We start from the raw sequence: 25,436 nt of genomic DNA on the forward strand, positions 1-25,436 counted from the left end.
AATACCTAGTTTTGTAACTCAGTAGTTGTTTTACTGGCTTCTATTAGTAAATGAACAAGTACACTTCTATATACCAATATGTCCCAAACACCTTATTAGACTATAAACATTTTTTCCCCAGTATTTCGTATATCCCTCCTCTGTTAAGTTATCAAGGACTTCTCTTTATGTAACATAGTCCTTGGTCCATATTGGGGCCCGACGCACTCTACAAGGACGCGAGGCACAAAAAGGAGAAACTGACATTTGAGGTGTCTGAGATACTTCGAGAGGCTTGAATGAGTCTTCTGCTAGAGAAGCTGTATTGGATCTGGTGATGCAGGATGCAGCCGGAGCAAGGTGCATAGCATTCAAAACTTTTCCATCTGAAAGGAGATAAGTTGCTGAGCCTTTCTGAGCCACAACCTTAAAAGGTTTAGTAAACTTGGAATGTCCTTTCTTGTTAATACCAGGTTTCCTAATACGCACAAATGTCCCAACTTGAATGTTTGGAGGTTGTGCACTGCGTCGTCGATCCGTGTACTCTTTCATTTTGTTTTGTGACTGTTGGATGATTTGTTTCAGATTCTGTTGATCTTTTGGAGGGGCCACACATGGAAGACCACTCACATGTAGTTTTGTCTTAATTGGTCGGCCATGCAAAAGCTCAGCAGGTGACAGTTTTGTCACAGCATGTGGAGTTGCTCTATATGTATGTAGAAACTCTGTCACAAAAGCTTTCCACTCTTTACCTTCAATGCTAGCAGTCTGTAAACAGTCTTTGAACACTCTATTGAAGCGTTCAATCTCCCCATTCGCTTGGGGGTAATAGACAGAGCTTTGGTAATGCTTAATATCTCTGTCTGCAAGGAATGCCTCAAACTCAGCCGAAACAAATTGTGAGCCATTATCAGTTACAAGTTCAAGAGGATTTCCCTCACGACAGAATGCAGCAGACAGGAATTTCACAACAGTTGCAGAAGTGACATCAGGTGCGAACGCAATCTCTGGCCATTTACTGTAGTAATCAATGAGCGTCATAGCATAACGACATCCTTGAGGAGCATTATTCAAGGGCCCAACTACATCAATAGCCAGTTTTTCCCAAGCAGTTGTTGGAGTAGGCATGGGACAGAGTGGAGCTACATGAGTATTAGCCGTTTTATCATGCTGGAGGCAAGTGGAACAGGATTTGATAGCATTTTCCACTTGACAGTCCATCCCAGGCCACCAATACAAATCTCTCAGCCTCTGCTTTGTACGCACCATCCCTTGATGAGTTGCGTGAGCCAACTGGATGAACTTAGATTGCAATGCTTCTGGAATGATTACCCGATGTGTGCCCCGAATTACGTAACCATCATGCACAGCCAGCTCATTCCGAAGACGGTAATACGGAGCAGTAACTGAACTTTTCATGCTACGAGGCCACCCCTTTTCAATGCAAGCCTTTACCTGTTGAAGAATAGGACAGGCATCACACGTTGCCTTAAGCTGCTCTACAGTAACAGCTGCAAAACTCAGGAGACAGTACTGCCACCATCTCCAAGCTCTTGCTCTTGGCTGTAATCAGCAGCAGGAAGGGGAAGTCTGGACAAACAATCTGCTGTTACATTGTCTTGGCCAGGCTTGTATTTCATACTGTAGTTAAAACACAAGAGGCGTGCAGACCATCGAGCCAGCCTCATGCCTGCGCGTCCAAGACCCTTTGTGGAAAGCAGTGTAGACAAGGGACTGTGGTCAGTGCAAAGAGTAAAGTGGCGACCCCAGAGGTAAGTACGCCACTTTTCTGTCGCCCAAACACAAGCCAAGGCCTCCTTTTCTGTTGTAGAGTACTTCCTTTCGCAATCCGACAATGTTCTAGATGCAAAAGCAACTGTTCTTTCATCAGTGCCATGAGTCTGAGTCAGCAAGGCACCAACGCCGTAATCTGACGCATCTGTAGTGACTGTTGTAGGTAAAGTAGGATCATACAGTGCAAGGGCTGGGCTAGTAGTAATCAGATGTTTCAGGTGGTTAAAATATTCCTGGGCCTCACCCGTCCAGCAAAAGCCAGTAGACTTTCGGAGCAGTGCACGGAGAGGTTCAACCAATGTTGCATAATTGGGAATAAATTTGGAATACCAGCCGGCAAGTCCAAGAAAAGAACGCAAGGACTGTGCATCATGAGGAGGAGGTGCTTGTTGTATAGCTAGAACATGATCTGGATTTGGATGCAATCCTGATGCAGAAATGACATGGCCAAGGAATGGTAACTCAGTTTTCCTGAAGCAACACTTTTCTACATTAAGCTTCAACCCACAGTTTTGCAACCGCTGTAGTACAGATTGAAGTCGTTTCTCATGCAGCTCTGGATTATTCCCAAAGACAATGATGTCATCTAGATAACATTGCACACCATCTTGACCAGCTAAAATTTGAGACATCATCCTTTGAAATGCACTAGGTGCTGAGGCCAGCCCATAAGGGACCCGTGTGAAACGATAAAGCCCGTCATGGGTAACAAAAGCCGTTAGATCCCTACTATCTGGGTGCAAGGTCACTTGGTGGTATGCATTCTGGAGGTCTATTGTAGAAAACATAGAAGCTCCACGCAATTCTGTAAAAACTTCCTCAATATGTGGCAGAGGGTGACTGTCTATGATGACAGCTTTGTTTGGCTCTCTTAAATCAACACAAAGTCGAATTCCTCCAGATTTCTTTTTAATGACCACCAATGGTGATACCCAAGGAGATGAGTCTACTTTTTCTATGATGCCTTCAGATTCCAGCCTCTTTAACTCTTGAGAGACTGCATCTCTCACTGCAAATGGCAGTCTACGCAATTTCTGTTGAATTGGCGCGCACATCTGAACGAACATTAACTTTGTGTACGAAGCCAGCAGCCACACCCAAAGGCTTAGTGAGGTTTACAGCAACTTGGCTGTTCTCTGCAGAAGATACAACAGATCCATCCCGTATTTCAAGGTGCAAAGCATTAATGAGATCCATACCAAGTAATGGTGTTCCGCCAGGTACAACGTAGAATGAAGCCTGCGCACGGTGACACTGATAGCTAACTGCAATAGCAAGACACCCCACAACTGGAATAGTCTTTTTCATATATGTCACCAGATGAACATTAGGTACAGTAAGGGAAATGTCTGAGAAGTGCTGGCGGTACAGATGCTCTGGGAGGATGGAAACAGCTGAACCAGTATCCACAAGCAGTTCAGTGTCAACTGATTTCCCACCCTCAATGTGCAAAGAAACAGTACATATGAGATTTTGTTTCTGTTTCATAGACAGAGGCATTTCAACGCTTAAGACCGTTAACTCAGGCACAGCAACTTCTTGGACATTGCAAGTGGATGCAGAACTACGACAAACTCTCGCAAAATGTCCAAATTTCCCACACAGTCTGCATTTAGATTGTTTAGCTGGGCATTTAGGGTAGTTTGCTAAATGTGTTGTAGTGCCACAGCGGAAGCATGTTTTTGCATCCAATTTTTTTGTGTGTGATTCATTTGAAGGCATCTGATGAGAAAATGCGGATTTACGTGGAGCAGATCTCTGTCTCCACCGCTGTTTTGCACCTTCTGTGAGCTACTGTGCACTGCATTAACTGAAGTTTCAGTGCTCTCCATAGCTTTAGCTTCAGCTACTGCAGACTCAATTTGTCCCGCTATAGTGACCGCCTTTTGCAGAGTGAGATCCGTTTCCAGAAGCAGACGTTCCCGTATGCGCGGACTGCATGTCTTCTATACGATCTGATCCCTCATCATATCGTCCGCGAGCGCGCTGAATTCGCAGTTCACGAGCAGCTCACGCAGCGCAGCCACATACTGCACGATAGGTTCGCCGAGTCTCTGAGCGTGCTGACGAAATTTATTTCTCTCAGCAACCACGTTCACTTTCTGTACAAAAAATGCTCGTAAAGCAGTCAGCACAGTCTGATAACCATCATCAGCCACTGTAAGTGTATAAAAAATCCTCTGTCCCTCCGTACCCAAGCAATGAATAAGCAAAGCACGTTTTCTCTTTTCCACAATATCCTCGTCCGACAATGCAGTCACGTAGTTGTCAAACATACGAATCCAGGAATTAAATGGTATAGTCGGCTCACCCGGGGTTTCCAAAAAAGCAGGAGGAGGCGAGAGAGCAAGAAGGGCCATCCTTGTCGCCAATATGTTGTGTATCGCACAGTAACGAATTTCAGGATCTCAAGCTGCGTGCTTTCAACTCTCTTTTTATTAACAGTCTACTTTCACTTCTTCATGACATATCTGTGCCCACTGGCATACTAGTGACACCTACTGTTTATACATGTATCTCACTATACCACACACACAATGCACATTACACCAGTCAGAGAGAAATTAATTTAGACTTTTCATCATAAAAAAAGCAACAACATATATGCCCTGTTCTGTTGCTTCACTTGTCAACACACCTCCTGTCTCTGAGTGCACTGCTGCTGCTGCTTCTGTCTCGCCCTGGTCCTCGGGGTGGTTGAACCCTGTGGCCTGATTCTCCTCATCCCCCCTCTCCATATGTTGTAATTTTGCAACACTCGGTTAAAGGGGTAGCAAAATTTGTTTGTGCACTTTGGACATTACGTGGATGAATTATACTTTTCACCTGTTCCATGAAAAAAGTACTAATAGAAACATTCTTTTTGATAAAACCCAAGTTTTAATGTCTTCTTTGTTACCATATTTTGTTTCAATCAAGATTTAATGATTAATAAGTTCAAGAAAAAATAATTTCTTCAAAAATTTGAAAGTATTTTTTTAGCAATATTTAAAACTATCTGTACCTTATCATTTATAAAATATACTTCACTGGTCCTGTTTTCTTTTCTGGGCTTTGCTTGTTTGTCCAAATATCTGCTTGTTGCACGAGGGACAGGTGCTATTAACATAAAAAGAAAAGAGCACAATAAGCAGACAGTAATGTGTGAATTCTGTGAAATGTGTGAATTCTGTGAATGGGTGAATTCTTTAAAACTTGCAAGTATGATTAGGATTGATTTGCATTGAGATTATTCAGCCTGGAAAGTAATTAGTGTGTTGTTTTTTTTCTATTTCAGAATGCCACCTGCTAGGTGTCACGCTACGTGTAAGGAACACGGAGTCGAGAATAATCAAGAGAGTCTTTATTAATCCAACACAGGGGTAAATCCAACATGGAACAAAGGAGGAAGACACACGTATGTAACTGGTTTGTAGACTTGACAAACACAGATTGAAAGGACATGGGTTTTAAAGACAGGCTAACCAGGGAACTAATCAATTAACCAAACACTGGAGACAGAAACTGGGTCACAGAGAACATGGGGAATAGAACACATGAGGGGAAAACACAACATAATGAGTCCAGGGGTGCAACATTACTCCCCCCTCCCAGAAGGTGCGACCTCGCACCGTAGAAACAACAGAGGGAGGTGTGGGTGGGAACTTGGGAGGAGGTTCCGGTGGAGGACAGACTCCCGGGAGGGGGCCAGCAGACAGAGACCACGGAGGAAGAAGCCAGGGAGGAGATGACAGAGAGAGAGGAGTCAGGAGGGACCTGGAGCAAGAGGAGCCTAGCAGAACCCAGGCCACAGCCATAACAGTCCACGGTGGAGCCGACGGTGGGAGGAGCATTGGAGGAGGAATGGCCGCCGACTCCAGGGGGCCGACCAACGGTGGCGGAGAAGGTGGAAGAGCCCGAGGAGGAGATGGAGAGTTGAAGAGCCAGGGTGACTGGGAGGATCCGGAGGTCCTAGGTGGAACCGATGGTGCCAGCGACCGACGCGGAGATCTGGATCCGTGAGGGTGCGGTGGAGCCAGAGCGACAGAGGACTGAGGTGGAGCCTAGGGGATGAAGGAGCCTGACGAAGCCAGGGGGACAAGGGAGCCAGGTGGAGGTTGTGGACTGCTGGGCCACGGCGAAGAGGAGGGAGCTAGGAGCCATGGTGGAGCCGATGGGTCAACGGACTGAGTCCAGTCCAGGCCTCGGAGGCAGGGGTGAGGGAGACTCAGAAAACCGGAAAACAAACGGAGGGTAGACACATAACTTAAAAGTTTGTTGGTCGGGTCTTCTATCACACTACGGTGCTGGAAGGAACACAGAGTCGAGAGTAATCGAGAGAGTCTTTATTAATCCAACACAGGGGTAAATCCAACATGGACCACAGGAGGAAGACACACGTATGTTACTGGTTTGTAGACCCAACAAACACAGATTGAAAGGACATGGGTTTTAAAGACAGGCTAACGAGGGAACTAAGAAGACATACCTGGGAACTAATCAGACACTCCTGGAAACTAATCAATTAACCAAACGTGGGAGACAGAAACTGGGTCACAGAGAACATGGGGAATGGAACACATGAGGGGTAAACACAACATAATGAGTCCAGGGGTGTGACACCAGGAAAGACGGTCTTATAAATATGTGCATGATATTACTGATGCCGTCCAAAATGGGAAGTGATGGAAGTTTTAAATTTTCAGTTAGTTCCTCAGGTTTTGTAAATAGAATCTTACATATTTTATAAAATAAATTAATAAAAAAAATCATAAAAATCTGACTTATTTTATCATTATTATGTGATTAATAGTAATTAATAATATTCATACAAGGCACTGTTATGAGGTTACAGAAGCATTACACCCTGTAAACGAACCCTAAGATGTCCTCTATATTGGTTCAGCCAGTGAGTAAAATAACTGAAATTCTGCTACCCAAGAACCCAATGTTGCAATATTAAAACATTTCCCTAAAAACTTACTAAAACGTCAAAAATGTATGATCCCATTTATTTCTGCATTAGAGGCCTTCTACAACAACATTTAAAACCCCTCGTCACTCTCAAACAACATGCACAAGAAGAGGTGCCCAGTTAGAAGAGGTTCGAGGGGGGAAAAAGATGATGCAAATGACAGAAAATATTATTGTAATATTTAATCTGTCTGATAAAGAACTTTCAAATGAACATAATCGAGTTCTTAGCAAATGTTTATTCTTTGTTCCATCTCCAATATCTAATCGTTTTTTGGTAAAGATTGAAAACATTAAATTAAAAAGTTTTCTTGGTTATAAAAGCATCAGAAATAACCCAGCAGGCACACAACATCATATGACGTTAATATTAGATTAGATTTAGGTCGCGACGTCAGGTAACCAAAATTCAATGTCAAGCCAACGTCTAATGACAATGTTTAAATTGACGTCCAAGACCAACATCAGCTGACGATGATGTTTGGTTTTTTTGGTTGTGTTATAAAGTAACCAAAATCCAACGTCGAGCCAACGTCTCAAGCCAAACGTCATATTGACATCAAATACTGATATTTAGTCGTCAGGTATGGCAACCATAATCCAACGTTTCCTAGACGTCATAATGGCAACATCCACACAACGTCAAATTAAAACATCATTTGATGTTGATCTGTAGTTAGTTTTAGGTTGTGGCATTAACTAACCTAAATCCAACGTCGAGCCAACGTCTCAAGCCAATGTCACATTGACATCAAATACTGATGTTTAGAGTCGTCAGGTATGGCAACCAAAATCCAATGTCTTCAAGACGTCATAATGGTAACGTCCAATCAACGTCAAATTATAACGTCATTTGACTTTGATCTTTAGTTAGTTTTAGGTTGTGGCATTTACTAACCAAAATCCAACGTCGTGACGACGTCTCAGGCCAACATCACATTGACATCAAATACTGATATTTAGTCGTCAGGTATGGCAACCAAAATCCAACATCTAGTAGACGTCATTATGGTAACGTCAAATCAACGTCAAGTTTATAACATCATTTGATGTTGATATTTAGTTAGTTTTAGGTTGTGGCATTAACTAACCAAAATCCAACGTCGAGCCAACGTCTCAAGCCAACGTCACATTGACATCAAAAACTTATGTTTTACGTTTCCTGTCGGCAACCATAATCCAATCGTTTTCTAGACGTCATAATGGCAACGTCAACACAACGTCAAATTAAAACATCATTTGATGTTGGTCTGTAGTTAGTTTTAGGTTGTGGCATTAACTAACCAAAATCCAACATCAAGACAACGTCTCAAGCCAACGTCAATATGACATCAAATACTGATACTTAGTCATCAGGTATGGCAACCAAAATCCAATGTCTTCAAGACGTCATAATGGTAACGTCCAATCAACGTCAAATTATAACGTCATTTGACTTTGATCTTTAGTTTGTTTTTAGGTTGTGACATTAACTAACCTAAACCCAGCCGTCGATGCCAACGACTCAGGCCAACGTCACATTGACATCAAATACTGATGTTTAGTCGTCAGGTATGGCAACCAAAATCCAATGTTCTTCAAGACGTCATAATGGTAACGTCCAATCAACGTCAAATTTATAACGTCATTTGACTTTGATCTTTAGTTAGTTTTAGGTTATGGCATTAACTAACCAAAATCCAACGTCGAGCCAACGTCTCAAGCCAACGTCACATTGACATCAAATACTGCTTGTTTGTCGTCAGGTATGGCAACCAAAATCCAACATCTAGTAGACGGTCTTATAAAAACTCATTAGGTAACGTCCAATCAACGTCAAGTTATAACATCATTTGATGTTGATCTGTAGTTAGTTTTAGGTTGTGGCATTAACTAACCAAAATCCAACGTCGAGCCAACGTCTCAGGCCAACGTCACATTGACATCAAATAACTTATATTTAGTCGTCAGGTATGGCAACCCATAATCCAACGTTTTCTAGACGTCATAATGGCAACGTCCACACAATGTCAAATTAAAACATCATTTGATGTTGATCTGTAGTTAGTTTTAGGTTGTGGCATTAACTAACCAAAATCCAACATCGAGACAACGTCTCAGGCCAACGTCACATTGACATCAAAAACTTATGTTTTGTCGTCAGGTATGGCAACCATAATCCAATGTTTTCTAGACATCATAGTGGCAACATCCACACAACGTCAAATTAAAACATCATCTGAGGTTGATCTGTAGTTAGTTTTAGGTTATGGCATTAACTAACCAAAATCCAACATCAAGTCAACGTCTCAAGCCAACGTCAGTATGACATCAAATACTGATACTTAGTCATCAGGTATATGGCAACCAAAATCCAATGTCTTCAAGACGTCATAATGGTAACGTCCAATCAACGTCAAACGTTATAACGTCATTTGACTTTGATCTTTAGTTTGTTTTTAGGTTGTGACATTAACTAACCTAAACCCAACGTCAAGCCAACGTCTCAGGCCAACGTCACATTGACATCAAATACTGATATTTAGTCGTCAGGTATGGCAACCATAATCCAACGTTTTCTAGACGTCATAATGGCAACATCCACACAACGTCAAATTTAAAACATCATTTGATGTTGATCTGTAGTTAGTTTTAGGTTGTGGCATTTAACTAACCAAAATCCAACATCAAGACAACGTCTCAAACGAACGTCAGATTGACATCAAATACTGATACTTAGTCGTCAGGTATGGCAACCAAAATCCAATGTCTTCAAGACGCCATACTGTTAAACGTCCAATCAACGTCAAATTATAACGTCATATGACTTTGATCTTTAGTTTGTTTTTAGGTTGTGACATTAACTAACCTAAACCCAACGTCGAGCCAACGTCTCAGGCCAACGTCACATTGACATCAAATACTGATGTTTAGTCGTCAGGTATGGCAACCAAAATCCAATGTCTTCAAGACATCATAATGGTAACGTCCAATCAACGTCAAATTATAACGTAATTTGACTTTGATCTTTAGTTTGTTTTTAGGTTGTGATATTAACTAACCTAAACCCTTAGTTAAGCCAACGTCTCAAGCCAACGTCACATTGACATCAAATACTGACAACGTCAAATTATAACATCAATTTATTGTTTTTTTTTATTATTATTATTTAATAAAGTGGTTTCACTTCATTTGATGGTCCCTTTTGAAATGTATGTTGTCGCACCTACAGTCGTGGCCAAAAATATCAGCACCCTTGGTAAATATGATCAAAGAAGGCTGTGAAAATTCATCTGCATTGATAATCGTTTTGAACTTTTATATAAAAAATTCACAAAATTGTATCCTTTCATTGGATAATAAGAATTTAAAACAGGGGGAAATATCATTATGAAATAAATGTTTTTCTCTAATACACATTGGCCACAATTAATGGCACCCTTTTATTCAGTACTTTTTGAAACCTCCATTTGCCAGATTAACAGGTCTATTTTTTTTCCTATAATGCCTGATGAGGTTAGAGAACACCTGACAAGAGATCAGAGACCATTCCTTCATCCAGAATCACTCCAGACCCTTTAGATTCCCAGCTCCATGTTGGTGCTTCTCCTCTTCAGTTCACTCCTCTCATATTCCGTAGGGTTCAGGTCAGAGGACTGGAATGGCTATAGCAAGCAGAAGCTTGGTTTTGAGCTCAGTGACCCATTTCTGTGTTGTTTTCGAGGTTTGTGTTTGGATTATTGTACGGTTGAAAGATCCAAACATGGACCATTATACGATTTCTTACAGTCACTTACTGATTTTTTTATCTGTTGGTATTTGATAGAATCCATGATGTCATGTATCTAAACAAGATGTCCAGGACCTCCAGCAGAAATATAGGCCCAGAAAATAAAAATTATACAGCAGTATATTTCATTCTCTCTGTGTTCACCAAACCCATCTTGAGTGTTTGCTGCTAAAAAGCTCATTTTTTAGTTTCATCTGATCATAGAAGCCATTCCCATGTAAAAGTTCCAGTCTTGGCTGATAACTGAATATGCTTTAGTTTGTTTTTGAATGAGCTAGGAGAATTTTTCTTGTAACCCTCCCAAACAAAATGTGTTGATGTAGGTTCTGTTTGACAATTTTTTTTTAACGGTTTTCTGAACCAGAGACTCTGCTATTTTCTGCAATTCTCCAGCTGTGACCCTTGGAGAGTCTTTAGCTACTCAAACTCTCCTTATCACCGCACATTAGGATGATTTAAACACACGTCCTCTTCCAGGCAGTTTTGTAACATTTTCTGTTGATTGGAAATTCTTAATTATTGCCCTGATGGTGGAAATAGGAATTTTCACTGCTCTAGCTCTTTTCTTAAAGCCACTTCACCAATTTGTGAAGCTCAATTATCTTTTGCTGCACATCAGAAATACATTCTTTGGTTTTTCTCATTTTGATGAATGATTAAAGGAATTTGGGCTTTGTTTTCCCTCCTCTTTATATTTCTGTGAAACAGGTAGCCATGTCTGGATAATTTCATGTTTATAATCAAGCTGGAGTGCTCTAAATTGTGAATTTGAATGGGAATATACTTCAGAGATATTTTACTCATAAGAATTTCTAGGGGGGCCAATAATTGTGTCCAAAGAGCATTTGAGAAAAAAACGTTTTCAATTCTTATTATCCAATGAAAGGATACATTTTTGTGAATTTTTTTAAATAAAAGATCAAAAGGATTAACAATGCAGAAGAATTTTTACACTCTTCTTTGATCATATTTACCAAGGGTGCCAATATTTTTGGCCACGACTGTACATACCTGCTCTCATTAGAGTGTTAGAATTAGTTGATGTACTTGCAAAGTTACTTGTAGTCAGTAAAACATATTTTGGGAGACCATCAGAATTAAGAGTTAGAAATTAAGCAGACAGGCTATTAACACTGTAATGAGAGTTAGTTGACATGTAAGTGCAATATTATATTGTCAATAGAATATTCAAAAGGGACTATGAAAATAAAGTGTTATGACTTTAATTTGACCCATGACCCATTCATGAACCATTGCAGTTTATATAAATTGATATCCAATCTTTTTTTGCAATATAATGCAATTCAAACACTCTCAAACCTGTTAAGACATATTTAGGATTATCAAAACAGTATTGCTTACTCGATTCTGGGCTGGAAACATTGCTTATCACAACATAAACTTTTTGATCTTTGTCTTGGAAAGTAAAGTGAGTGCATGCAGACAGTGCAAACATTACTGTTTATTGTACAGTCTTGTAATTATGCAATATAACTGTCTAATTCCTTTGCTATAATTTGGTCTGTTCTTTATATTATTATTCTTTTTTTATATATATAAAATAATTGATCAGATTGATTGCTGCTTCTTACTTGCATTTTTTTTTTATATTTAAAGTACATTCTAGTTAAAAATGTAAAATTACAAATCATTTCATATTTAAATGTTGATCTCATCCATCAAAGATGATTATGCTTTCAACTTTTTCTGTGTATGGATTTGTGTGGATAAGCACTAATGTACAGAATAATACAAGTGAATTTAAAGTATATTATTGTTTATTTTATTTGAATTATTATTATTATTATTTATTTATTCTTTTGCCAACCCCCATAATCCCATGCCCAACATAATGCAACGCGGTGACATCGCGCTATTGCGCCATTTTGCGACTACTTGGCGGTCTTTTTTGAATCGGCATCAATTTATCCAGGGGGCAAGGAAGTCGACCGGAAGTTTGAAGTCGGCCGAGTGCCGCCGCCATCTTGTAGCAGAACTTCACTTGCGTTAGCATCCATTGACTCCAATTCATTTTTTGCGTCACTTTGACAGCGAATAACTTTACATCTGAGGCGTTTTAAAGACTCCATTTTTCCATTATTTTATTTCTAAAGATACACGACAATGTATAAAGGGCTCCATTACCTTCTATGTTACATTATGGCCCCGTAGAAACAGTTTTTGTAAAAATAGGCTAACGATTGCGTCATAACCACTCGACTCTCTGTCGCACAGTAGAGAAATTACCGTACAGACAGGAGGAAAAGCTCGCAGGCAATCAAGTTCAAGTTCAAGTTCAAGTTCAAGTCTGCTTTATTGTCAATTTCCACATGTACAGTACATACATACAGAGAATCGAAATTGCGTTACTCTCAGTCTCCGGTGCATACAGATAACATTAACATTAAAGCCTAAAAAAATAACTAGATCAAATATAAAATGTAGATACAATTATACAATAAGGGATTTTAAAAATATAAAAGACATATAAATAAAAATACAAGTTAAAAATAAAGTTAAATAAAGCAGCGCAAGGTAAAATGACAGATATAGTGCAAATCAATGAAGTGAACAACAGTGCAGTTAAAAGATTTTTAGTGCAAAAAAATCACTTATTAAAAGATATCTTAAGTCTGATTAAAGTGACAAGTGGCAAGTGACCAAGAGCAGTTATTTAACTGACTGATGAGGTAGTTCCATGCCGAATGAGGTAGTGAGCGGTGAGTGAGCAGACCAATGCTGCACAAGTGACTCGTGCATGTCATCATATAATTAGTGTGTGTGTGTGTGTGGGGGGGGCCCGGGGGGGGGGGGGTTCATAGTTCAGTGGTGCCTGGGGAAGAAGAGGGGAGGGGGGGGGCTAGGTACGGGAGGGAGTTCAGCTTCAAAAACAGCCTGGTGGAGTCAAAGCTGTCCTTCAGTCTGCTGGTCCTGGCCTGGAGACTCCGCAGTAGTCCTCCCTGATGGTAGCAGGCTGAAGAAGCTGTGTGATGGGGGGAGTGGGATCACCTGTGATGCAGAGGGCTTTGCGGGTGAGACGTGTTCCATAAAATGTCCTGGAGGGAGGGTAGAGAGACACCAATGATCTTCTCAGCTGCTCTCACTATGCGTTGTAGAGTCTTTCGGCAGGACGCGTTGCAGGCGCCATACCACACAGTGATGCAGCTCGTCAGGATGCTCTCGACTAATCATGCTCTGTAGAATGTGTACATGATGGGGGGTGGGGCTCTGGCTCTCCTCAGTTTGCGGAGGAAGTAGAGACGCTGCTGTGATTTCTTGGCCAGTGCTGCAGTGTTGTCGGTCCAGGAGAGGTCCTCTGTGATGTGCACACCCAGGAACTTGGTGCTGCTCACTCTCTCCACAGTCGCACCGTTGATGGTCAGAGGAACGTGCTGAGTGTGTGCTCTCCTGAAGTCTACAACAATCTCCTTCGTCTTCTCCACGTTCAGAGAGAGATTGTTGTCACTGCACCACCCGGCCAGGCGGCTCACCTCGCTCCTGTAGTTTGTCTCATCTCTTTTGCTAATGAGACCCACCACAGTCGTGTCATCCGCAAACTTAATGAAGAGGTTGGAGCTGTGTGACGGTGTGCAGTCATGGGTCAGCAGAGTGAAGAGGAGGGGGCTCAGCACACATCCTTGGGGGGCCCCAGTGTTCAGTGTGATGGTGCTGGATGTGTTGCTGCCGACCCGCACTGCCTGAGGTCTTCCAGTCAGAAAGTCCAACAGCCAGTTGCACAGCGAAGTGTTGAGCCCCAGCTCGACCAGTTTTGTGAATGAGCTGTTGAGGGATGATTGTGTTGAATGCTGAACTGAAGTCTATGAACAGCATTCTGACATAAGAGTCCTTTTTTTCCAGATGGGTGAGTGCTGAGTGGACGGCAGTGGAGATGGCATCATCGGTCGACCGGTTTGGACCGATATGCAAACTGGAATGGGTCCAGGGAGGGTGGGAGGCCAGACTTGATGTGGTGCATGACTAGCCGTTCAAAGCACTTCATGAGGATGGGGGTAAGTGCAACAGGACGGTAGTCATTGAAGCAGGATGGAGATGGCTTCTTCGGGACTGGGGATGATAGTGGTAGTTTTAAAGCATGTGGGAATAACAGCCTGACTCAGTGAGATGTTAAAAATGTCTGTGAAGACATCAGTGAGTTCTGCTGCACAGTCTTTCAGTACACGCCCAGGGATGTTGTCAGGACCTCGGAGCTTTGCGGGCATTGATCCTGCTGAAGGATCTCCTCACACTGTCAGGGGTCAGAGTCATCACCTGGTCGCCGGGAGGAGGTGGAGTCTTCTGTGCAGTGGTGCTGTTTTGTTGCTCAAAGCGAGCGAAGAAGGTGTTCAGCTCGTTCAGCAGAGAGATGTTGTTGTCACAGGTCCGTGGTGGGGGCTTGTAGTCCGTAATGGTCTGTATTCCCTGCCACAGGCTCCTAGTGTCTCTGCTGTCGCTGAATTGGTGAGCTATCCTCCTGGAGTGCTGTCTCTTAGCCTCTCTGATGCCGCGGGACAGGTTGGCCCTAGCTGTTCTCAGGCCCACCTCATCTCCAGCTCTGAAGGCAGCATTCCGTGTCTTCAGGAGTCTGTAGACCTCCCCCGTCATCCATGGCTTCTGGTTGGCCCGGACAGTGATAGTTTTTGTGATCGTTACATCATCAATACACTTATTGATGTAGGCAGTAACAGTCTCTGAGTACTCCTGTAGGTCAGTGGTGTTATTGCATGTGGCAGCCTGTTTAAACATGTCCCAGTCAGTTGTGTTGAAGCAGTCCTGAAGAATCTCTGATGATCCTTCTGGCCACACTTTAATCTGTTTGTAAACTGGTTTTTGGCGACTTTAATGAGTGGTCTGTATGCAGGCATTAGCATAAACAGTGATGTGATCTGAGGCTCCGAGGTGGGGGAGGTGGGAGGGCTTTGTAAGCTCCTCTCTGTGTGGTGTAAACAAAGTCCAAAATGTTATTACCTCGTGTTGGAAAGTTGATGTGCTGGTGTATTTTTGGAAACACACTCTTAAGGTCAGCATGGTTGACATCCCCAGCTATGATGAGGAAAAGCATCCGGGTGTGCTGTCTGCTGCTCACTGATGTGTTGGTACAGTTCATTAAGTGCGTCGTTCCTGTTGCTGGTGATGTTGAATGGGGGAATGTAGACTGAAATGAGCAGTATAGCAGTATATTCCCTCGGCAGATAGAACGGCCGGCACTTAATAATCATAAACCTCCACCACGGGTTGAGCAGTGTTTGCTGATCACAACAGTATCGCGGCACCACGCGCCATTGATGTAAACACAAAGCCCCCGCCGTCCGCGGGTTTTTCCTCCCGCGACGAGAGCTCTGTCCGCTCGATAGCACGTCAGCTGGTCGAGCTGAATAGCGCCATCTGGAACGCTGTTGCTGAGCCATGTTTCCGTGAACACAAAAACACAAACAGTCTCTTACAGTCCTCTGAGTTGAGCGTAGTAAACGAATGTAGTCCAGTTTATTGTCCAACGAGCGTACGTTAGCCAGTACGATGGTGGGGACAGATGGCTTGTGTGGGTTAGCCGTTAGCCTAGCCCGGATACCTCCGCGCTTCCCCCTCTTCTGCTTCCTCTCACGCCGCTTGTGGCGCCTCCGCTGCAGGCGAGATGCAGTAGTGGGGGTCGATGATGGTGAAGGCCTCCGTAGCAGATCGAGATCCCGCAGCTGTTCCGCTTGCGCGGAGTTTAACTGTAAAAATGCGGTTCTGCCGACATCGAGCAGAAACTCGCGACTGTATTTGCGCTTACAGACAGGTAGACGTGACGACAACGTGCAAAAACACTGCGACTCACAAGACAAAAAACACGAAAACACCGTTCTGTCGGGACAGAGAGAAGCCGCTGCGTGTGGCCGCGCCGCCATCTTGGTTATACATCGGGGAGACGTCAAGAGATATGGCGTACTGGCGTTACATTTTAAAATCACTATACAAAATAATTAATCAGAATACTTACTCCTGCTCACTCAGGCCAAAGAACTCCCCGCTCAAACTCGCTGTCTCTGCAAGATTAACGATGGCAGTTTGCACGCACAGCTACTAGAAGGTTTACATCTGTCAGACAGGTTGCTTGACGTCATCAAGCTTAGTTTGAGTCTGCGCGTCAGAAACGGAAGTTCTAAAAATCGCTAAAAACGGGCTTCACTTGTCTCAATTGAGTTCCAATGGGGTCGCTGTGTCCATTTCTTTTACTGTCTATGAATTTATCAGGCGGCCTGCAGTGCACTTACAGCTCGAACTGTGGTGAGTATATCTGGAAATTAGATCATGTATAATGTAAGTGTTTATGCCCCCCTATATAATGATATTACTTGTAATACGTATCAAATACATCGAAGTGTTTTAGCTGTAAGACGATGGGTAGAGATAATTAATTAGAAAATGGTAACGTTAACTGTTATATCCCTGAAATAACGCCTGAGTCACTAAAGCCATCTAGCGCTGAAAAACAGTTCAAATAAAGTTTAAACTTAAGACGTATGTTTTTAATTATTATATTATTATTGTTTCGGATAATTTAACGTTAAGCTTTTCATCATGAAATTCGTTCGATTCGATGCTTTTTTTCCTTCAATTGTGTCATGCGATTTAGTTATGCAGATATTTATAATAACTTAATATTCTGCTGTACAAGTTGTTTAATTAATTTGGGAGTAATTAGGCTATCTCCTTTAGCTGTGAGATTTCTACACAGGATGTAAAGAGGCTCCTTTTTTTTTATTAATTTAAGCAAAAACAGCCTTTTCTACTACAAGCTCTAGTTTTATATTTGGGGTTCAAGTTTATCACTGAGGTCTATTATAGTATTTAATATTGTGTGATTTCAGGTGTTGTGGAGCTATACTATATGAGGTTATAACATTTGTTTTGTTTTTGCTTTTATCTCCTTGCCATGGTCTGAAGAAGCCATATTGTTGTAAGGTATGTTTTTTGTTCATTTATAAATGAGCCGCTAGAACACTTATGTTTTAATATATTACATTAATTAGATTTAAAATATTAATAGATTGAAGATAATTAATCTGATTCTTCTGGTTTTCTTGTGTGCTCTTCTGTTATCCTATAATTTTGCACTTTACAGTTGCTAGCAAGGAGAAAATGAATGAAATTAATATTTACAGGCCAAGTTGTTGAAATAGTGTTGGTTTTACATTTTGAAATGGCACAATATCAGTTGTTCTGCAATAAGATAAAAACCTGCCAGTTTGGGTGAGCCTATGACTTTTAATCTAGTACCAACTGGAGGACCTGTATGATATCTGCATTATACTAGATATGATGAACACGTAACACAAACTATAATACCTGCCTCATAATGTGTCATGTATAATCAATTATTTGGGCATTACTCTTGTATCCACAGGTTGATTACAAATGAGGTCATGGCCTGTTTCAGTATGAAGTGGGGGGAAGGGGAAGCTTGCCTTCACCAAGATCAATCTGTACACTGTTGTCACAGGTAAAACAAAATTAACAAATAATACAAATATTAGCGTCATATCACTGTGACACTCAGGGTTGTTTAGTTTCTGTTTTAGTTGGTTTAGTGAAAACCAGTAACCTCGTATTGTAGGTACTCATCTGTCACACAGAAATCACACAAACGTTCATATATACACTTCTTGCTGATTGGCAGGTCATTCCTGTTGTCAGCCTTTCTTTATTGTTCAGAACTCTAACAATTGTTTTTTGCATTCTTAAAGATATGTATTAGACATTAAATGTTAATTTACCTTAAGACACTCTTCAAAAATAGTGCAATGTGTCTTTGTTGTCATGGTTTTCTTTTGCTAGATTGTCTGCTTAGTGTTTGTGAATTGCATCACAAGCTGAAATATATTTTGATGACTTATAGCATGTACTTTACATTCTTGGCTGTTAAATTTAGGGTTGTTTAGTTTCTGTTTTAGTTGGTTTAGTGAAAACCAGTAAACTCGTATTGTAAGTTCTAAATGTATTCTGTGGAAGGCAAAGAAATAGTTAATCATAAAATACAGTGATTACTGTAGTGCATCATATTCTATACTTATACATTTTCTTATTCAAATATTTCTTACAGAGAGTGTCCAGAAAACATCAAAAGAGACGGGGCAAATATTGCAGCGGCCACCGCCTTTTGTTTAAAATATGCCCCAGCAGAGCCGTCGCAAGGAGGGTGAGAGGCCCTGTGCAAAGTTGACATGCGAGGCCCTCTACAATTTTGCGTGTGTGTGTGTGTGTGTGTGTGTGGTGGGGGAGGTTGCTGTAGTAAGGCAAGGCAAGTTTATTTATATAGCAGATTTCGTACACAATGGTAATTCAAAGTGCTTTACATAAAATAAAGTAAAATAATCATGAAGAACAAAACTAAAACAAGCAATTTTAAAACTTTGGAAATTATTTAAAAATTGACTTGAATTTAAAACGGTTAGAAATAGAAAATGATTTTACATAAAATACAGTGAATACGTAAAATACAGTGCAATCAGGTCGGAGATCGCACAGTGCTCATTAAATAAATGCACAGCTAAACAGATGAGTTTTGAGTCTAGATTTAAATGTGACTAGTGTTTTAGCACATCTGATCTCTTCTGGAAGCTGATTCTGGAAGCAATGTATTTTGGTCCTAGGTCACTGAGTGACTTCTAGACGAGTAAAAGTACTTTAAAATCAATCCTAAATGTAACTGGAAGCCAGTGTAAGGACCTGAGGACTGGTGTGATGTGCTCAGATGTTCTGGTTCTAGTCAGAATCCTGGCAGCAGCGTTCTGGATGAGCTGCATCATTTTTGAAAAAAGATGTGGGAAGTGTGTCAAGATAGCAAGTTGACGATTTTAGTTGCTGCACTATGTCTTCCAAAATGTTGCTATCAATTGCTTCAAAATAGACAGTATCTTTTTGATATTTTAGCCGAATCTGTCTGACCTCTGCATTGCTTGAGGATGTGCTAATCGCCTTCCTGATATTGATTATCTTCTCAGAAAAGAAGGAAGCAAACTCATTGCATTTGCAGTCTGACAGCATTTCACTGTGAATCTGACTCTGGGAAACTGATTTCTGTCTGTTTGTTTTCTTACTGACTATTATTGGAGCAATATCATTAATACCATTCTTAACTTTTGAGTTAAAGGAATCAAGGAGAATATCAACAGAGTCCGCAAAAATACTTAGTGTTAAAGATATAGCCTCCATAAATAGTACACTAGTGTTCTCGTTAGGGCTGCACTATTAATCGCATGCAATTGTCATGCGCGTCTCGTCAGTAAAGCTGGTTCTGTGATTAGCGCTTAATGTCCAGAGCCGTAGTTCGCTGACGCAATATCACGTTCATAACCGCATGCGATTCATCTGCGATTATGAACGCGATATTGCACCGCTTGTCAGCAAACTACGGGTCGGTCGGTCTATTAAGTGCAGCTACATTTGAAAGCATCTCCTTCTGACAGAGACAGATCTAGATTCAGTGGTAGCAGAGATCAATATATCAAAGAAAATACAGAAGTGATCAGATAGTGCTATGTCCTTAATAACAATGGATGAAATGTTTAGGGTGTCCACCCTTGTGTGTGGGTCCATGCACATGCTGAATCAGGTCAAAAGTGTTTAGAACCGTTATCATTTCTTTTGTAGTTTTGTTTTCTGCATTATCTATGTGAATATTAAAATCCCCTGCAATAGCAAAACAGTCAAACTCTGAGGAAATCATTGATAGCATTTCTGTGACCTCTTCAACAGAGGCTGGAGAATATTTTGGAGGCCTGTAAATAATGATAAACAGAATGCATGGAGCACCTTTCAGCACAATTCCTAGATATTCAAAAGACAAGTACTGACCAAATGACACTTGCTTGCATTGATAGACATCTTTAAATAGAGCAGCTACACCTCCACCTCTCCTAACAGTCCTGCACACACTCATGAAAGTAAAGTTAGGAGGGGCTGCTTCATTGAGGACTGTTGTACTGCAGCTGTCTTCTAGCCATGTTTCAATTAGAAACATAAAATCCAGATTGTTTGTGGTTATAAAGTCATTGATTAGAAAATGTTTAATTTTTTAGTGAGCGAATGTTTAAAGATGCTAACTTGATGGCAGTGCTTTATGTCATTACATCAATTTTAGTTTGATGCATAATAGGCTGCAGATTAGATGAGTTTGCCCTTCGGCTTGAGATGGACTTAAACTTTCTGTCACATGATAAAACTGAAATAGAGAAAGCTACAGGCACACTGGGTTCCCGCTTGTTCTTTAAACATTTATGAATGTTGCTGCTATTATAGCGGGGACCCGACACATATCACTGAGAGCTGCTATCAGCTGTTTTTGGTTCACCTACAGCAGATGGAGGGTTTGGGCCCTGGCGTTGTGGCAGCGGTCGGAGAGCTCTCACAGGAGCAGGGCCCACAGGCTTTGGTGTTTGGGGGGCCCGCTGTTTTCTTGTTGATATCTGCGGGCTTGCAACGAATGAGTGTGAGAGTTTAGTCCCAGCATACACCAATTCTACCATTTTCTGTGAAAAGCACAGAAGTGGAGATGCTGGAGAGAGGGATAATGTGTCTGGTGAGTGGGGCTGTGTCTCTGGTGTTTCCGGTGACTGTGATATGTTGTCTTGGCTTCCCCGGCTGTCTTCCAGAAAGTCATCCTTGAGTGCTGAGTCTTGTAGCTGTTTTGATACATCACAGTCTGTCTGTGAGGAGCTCTGAGGGCAGGGCTCGGCCGGGATGGTGTCCATAAGCAGTGCTTATTGTGGCTGCATGGTGTTATCAGTTGGGAGTGGTCCACTGATGAACTTTGAGTCTTCAAAGTGTTTGAAAAAGGTTCACTAAAGTCCTTCTTAAGGAGTTCTGACTGCTCTTTCAGAGTATCATTCTTCCCCACATGGATGATAATTGGATTTGTAGTCTTGTGCTTCATCAGAATATTCTGAAGTTCCTTGTTCACATCAGAGACCATTGCTTGAGGAAGGCAGCATGTTGTTGTAGTCCTGCTTAGGGCTGGGCCGATAAACGATATCACATCGAATCGCGATAAAATTTAAATCGATAACGATGATAAGCTCCGGACATTTACACTCGATATGGATTGATCCAAGAACCAATCACACAGCAGAAATATGCGACAGCAGCGTGCACGTGCACGTCAGTACACAGTCCTACCGCACTTTGCAAGCGAACTCGAAACGACGACAAAAGACCCCAAAAATGAGTGGAAGTAGCGACGAAAGTGAAACTAACCTCGGGTTATCATCAACAAATGACGAAAATTGTCGACAAAAAGGGTAGCACGAATTCCGTAATATGGAAGTGGTTTGGTTATCTAAAAAGTGACGAAGCGCAGATTAAAACGATCTGTAAAATATGTCGTCAGTTTGTAAAAACCAAGACTGGCAACACAACCAATCTATTCCATCACCTAAAAAAGTATCACCCAAACGACCACGCCGAGAGCATGAAAATGCGGGCCGATGCTACTCCGTCAACAAGCAGGGCTAGCAGTGGGGCTGTACCGAAGCAAAAAATCGATCGTGTCGTCTTTCGTGGCTATTACCCCCTATGAGAAGAGTTCCAAAAGGAGCAAGGACATAACCAGGGCCGTTTCTTACTTTTTAGCAAAAGAAATGATGCCCCTAAGCACAGTGGAACAAGACGGGTTTAGGAAATTAGTTAAAGTGCTTGACTCACGTTACGAGCTCCCTGGCAGAAAATACTTTTCCAAAACCGCACTGCCTCAGCTATATGAAGAGTGCCGCGAAAAGCTGGAAAATAATCTAAGGAACGTGAAATATTTTGCCACTACCTCCGACCTATGGTCGAGCAGAACATCAGAGCCATATATGAGCCTCACCATTCATTACATTGACGAGGAGTGGTGTCTGCAATCAAGATGCTTGCAAACTGCATATTTTCCGGTTGACCATACTGCGGAAATACTTTCTGCGGGTCTGGAGGATGCACTCGCATCTTGGGGCCTTAGCGAGGACCGCCAGGTGTGCATCACAACAGACAACGGCGCAAACATCGTCAAGGCTGTCTCGCTTAAAAACTGGACTCGTCTGCAATGTTTTGGTCACCGGCTACATCTAGCCATTGGTAAGTTAACCATCTAAAAAATTTAAAGTTTTCAGTGCTAAACAGCATATGAGGATTTATAAAATATCCTAACTGATTTCACAGCATTTAAAGCTATATCACGTTTGACTGCATAATTTAGAATATGCTGTCGTATTCACACTGTCCTAACAAACACCAACTTGCGTGTGGTTGTGTGCTGTAAAGGCAGTGATAAATAAATAAATGGTCGTGTAGCCTTGCTTTACGCTATTTGATAAATATGCATATATATTAAGTATGTTAAATGCCGTTAATGTTTTAAAATGTAAGTAATGCATCTATTCCACAATAATGTGATAATTTCTCATAATTAATTCCGTTTTGATTCAGTTACATTTCTGTTGACATTAAAGTTGTCATGGCATGCTTAAGCTTAAGTTTATTGTTGCAGTAACTAGCCTTTATTTAACTCAGATTTGTAGGATAAAAGACAGCCCTAGTGTGTAAGGTCTAAATGTAGTTTCTCGCTGATTGAAAATCTCATAACATTGTATTTATCATCACAAAATAATTTATCATCACAAAATATTTTTTCATCACAAATAAGTAATTTTTTTACAATCGTCTTTGCCTTTTAAAGATTCTAAACATGTACCTATATTGTTTTCTTTATCATCAGAGGGGAGTATGAGAGACCAGAGAATCCAAAGAGCCATGGGTGTGTGCAAAAAAGTGGTCAGTGCTTTTTCCTTCTCTTGGAAAAAGAAACGAGAACTAGCGGTCACTCAAGAGGAGCTCAAGCTGCCAAGGCACAAGTTGATCACAGAATCACCCACCAGGTGGGGGTCCCGCCATGCCATGATAGCACGAGTGCTAGAGCAAGAGAAGGCCATTGCAAAAGTTTTATCAGCTGATAAAAAAACAAGGCACTTGGCTCCCTCATGGCAGGACATCGATGTTCTGGAGTCTGTGTGTAAGGCTCTAAACCCACTTGCTGATTTCACTGATGCCCTTTCTGGTGAAAAATATGTGAGTGTGTCGTACCTGAAACCTGTACTGCATCTTTTCAGTGAGGAGGTCTTGAAACCTGTAGCTGATGACTCGGAGCTCACCAAGACCATCAAGGCTTTTGTCCTCACCTATCTGAATGAGAAATATGACAACGCTGCCACTGATGATCTTCTGAGCATAGCATCCCTTGTTGATCCTCGTTTTAAGACACGCTACATCAAAGATGACAAGGTTGAGGCTGTGAAATCCAGAGCTGTAGCTCAGATGCTGGATGAATGTCAGAGCACATCGCAAGCTGCTCCTGCAGTCCCATCCATTTCACTGAGAGGAGGCAAAGGTGACGGTGCTGCTGCTACACCAGCCAAATTGCAGAAGATGACACTGGGCAGCTTTTTCAAGAAGTCCTACACCAAGTCTACTGCAACATCTGATCTCACAGAACAGCAGGCTATTGAAGCTGAACTAAATGGCTACCTGCAAGTTCCTGATGCAGACAGCGAGACCAACCCCCTGGAATGGTGGAAGATCAATTCAGCAATATACCCCAGAGTGAGCCTCCTGGCAAAACGTTACCTGTGTATTCCTGCCACCAGCTCACCCTCAGAGCGTGCTTTTAGCACAGGTGGTAATATAGTGTCCTGCCACAGGGCAGCTTTAAAGCCAGACACTGTGGACAGACTAGTGTTTTCTGGCAAAAAAACCTGTAAAAGTTTACAAATTGTGTGCACTAGCTAAAAGTTGAATATTTTTGTTTACATTTTGCAAATTTTATCTACCTCTTAAAGCCAGACACAGTGGACAGACTAGTGTTTCTGGCAAAAAACCTGTAAAAGTTTTACAAATTGTGTGCACTAGCTAGTTGTTGTATATTTTTCATGTTTACGTTTTGCACATTTAAAATACCTCTTAAATCCAGACACTTTTTACAGACCAGTCTTCCTGGCAAAAAAAGAAAAAAAAATACAACTGAAAGTTTTACAAATTGTGTGCACTAGCTAAAAGTTTAATATTTTTGTTTACATTTTGCAAATTTAATCTACCTCTTAAAGCCAGACACAGTGGACAGACCAGTCTTCCTGGCAAAAAAAGAAAAAAAAAATACAACTGAAAGTTTTACAAATTGTGTGCACTTGCTAGAAGTTGTATATTTTTATGTTTATATTTTGCACATTTAATGTACCCCTTAACGCCAGACACTGTTTACAGTTAGTCTTCTGGTGGGAAAAAAAAAAAAGTGTAATGTTTACAAATTATGTTTACAATAGTATTATGTTTACTTTTTGGAAATGTGTAATTTTTTTTTAAATAAACTATACTTTTTAAAGTGTAATTTAATGAACCCATCTCATTTTTGTGGCTTCAGTACATAGTATATATAAAAAATATGCTAGTTATGTTGTTGAACATTAAATATTTAATATCAAAGTGTAACTATCTATATGTAATTTATATTAACATTCAAATATTTTGAAATTTTTTATTGTATTTTATATTTATTAATATTTTAATTATTAATTATAGCATAAAACAATATAAAATATGTATTAATATTGTTTATCTATGTACTTAATGTTAATTTATTTATAAAGTGTTACACACTTCATACATGTGCGTTAGACTGTATAGTGTTAAAAAAATGTTTAATATCATAGTGTAACAGTATATAATGTGATGTGTGTGTGAATATTATAGTAATTTCTACTATATTTCTCAATATATTTCTTCATTTATTTATATATTATACACACATTAATTTATATATATTAATATTTTTTTGTCTTTATATTTTTACATACTATATATTTAAATATAATATATATAAAATATTATATATATACAATATATATATATATAGTATATATATATATATATATTATATATA

The 25,436-nt window shown here is 40.8% G+C and overlaps 2 protein-coding genes across 6 annotated transcripts in view; one reads left to right on the forward strand and one right to left on the reverse strand.

The window, feature by feature from the left end:
• The window catches only part of LOC109082837 (glutamic acid-rich protein-like), an 848,403-nt gene that overhangs the window by 142,705 nt on the left and 680,262 nt on the right, over positions 1 to 25,436 (reverse strand). The gene's annotated exons all lie outside the window — the stretch shown is intronic.
• LOC109100956 (E3 SUMO-protein ligase ZBED1-like) lies at positions 22,019 to 24,739 on the forward strand. 2 transcript variants are annotated; one of them, XM_042748604.1, is made up of 2 exons: positions 22,019 to 22,582; positions 23,223 to 24,739. In XM_042748604.1, the coding sequence occupies exons 1-2, from the start codon at positions 22,111 to 22,113 to the stop codon at positions 24,287 to 24,289; spliced, it is 1,539 nt and encodes a 512-aa protein (XP_042604538.1). In that variant the 5' UTR covers positions 22,019 to 22,110; the 3' UTR covers positions 24,290 to 24,739. The 2 variants fall into 2 exon arrangements, with proteins under 2 accessions (XP_042604538.1, XP_042604539.1); XM_042748605.1 differs by lacking the exon at positions 22,019 to 22,582 and having other exon boundaries at positions 23,162 to 23,516; positions 23,614 to 24,739.

This window comes from Cyprinus carpio, chromosome B22, assembly GCF_018340385.1.
Source record: "Cyprinus carpio isolate SPL01 chromosome B22, ASM1834038v1, whole genome shotgun sequence".
NCBI lineage: Eukaryota > Metazoa > Chordata > Actinopteri > Cypriniformes > Cyprinidae > Cyprinus > Cyprinus carpio.

Bases quoted from the DNA above. Each gene is read 5' to 3' on its own strand.
- LOC109100956 (XM_042748604.1), top strand. From the start codon at position 22,111: ATGATGCCCCTAAGCACAGTGGAACAAGACGGGTTTAGGAAATTAGTT. The intron at 22,583-23,222 runs GTAAGTTAACCA...CTTTATCATCAG, and splicing joins CCGGCTACATCTAGCCATTG to AGGGGAGTATGAGAGACCAG.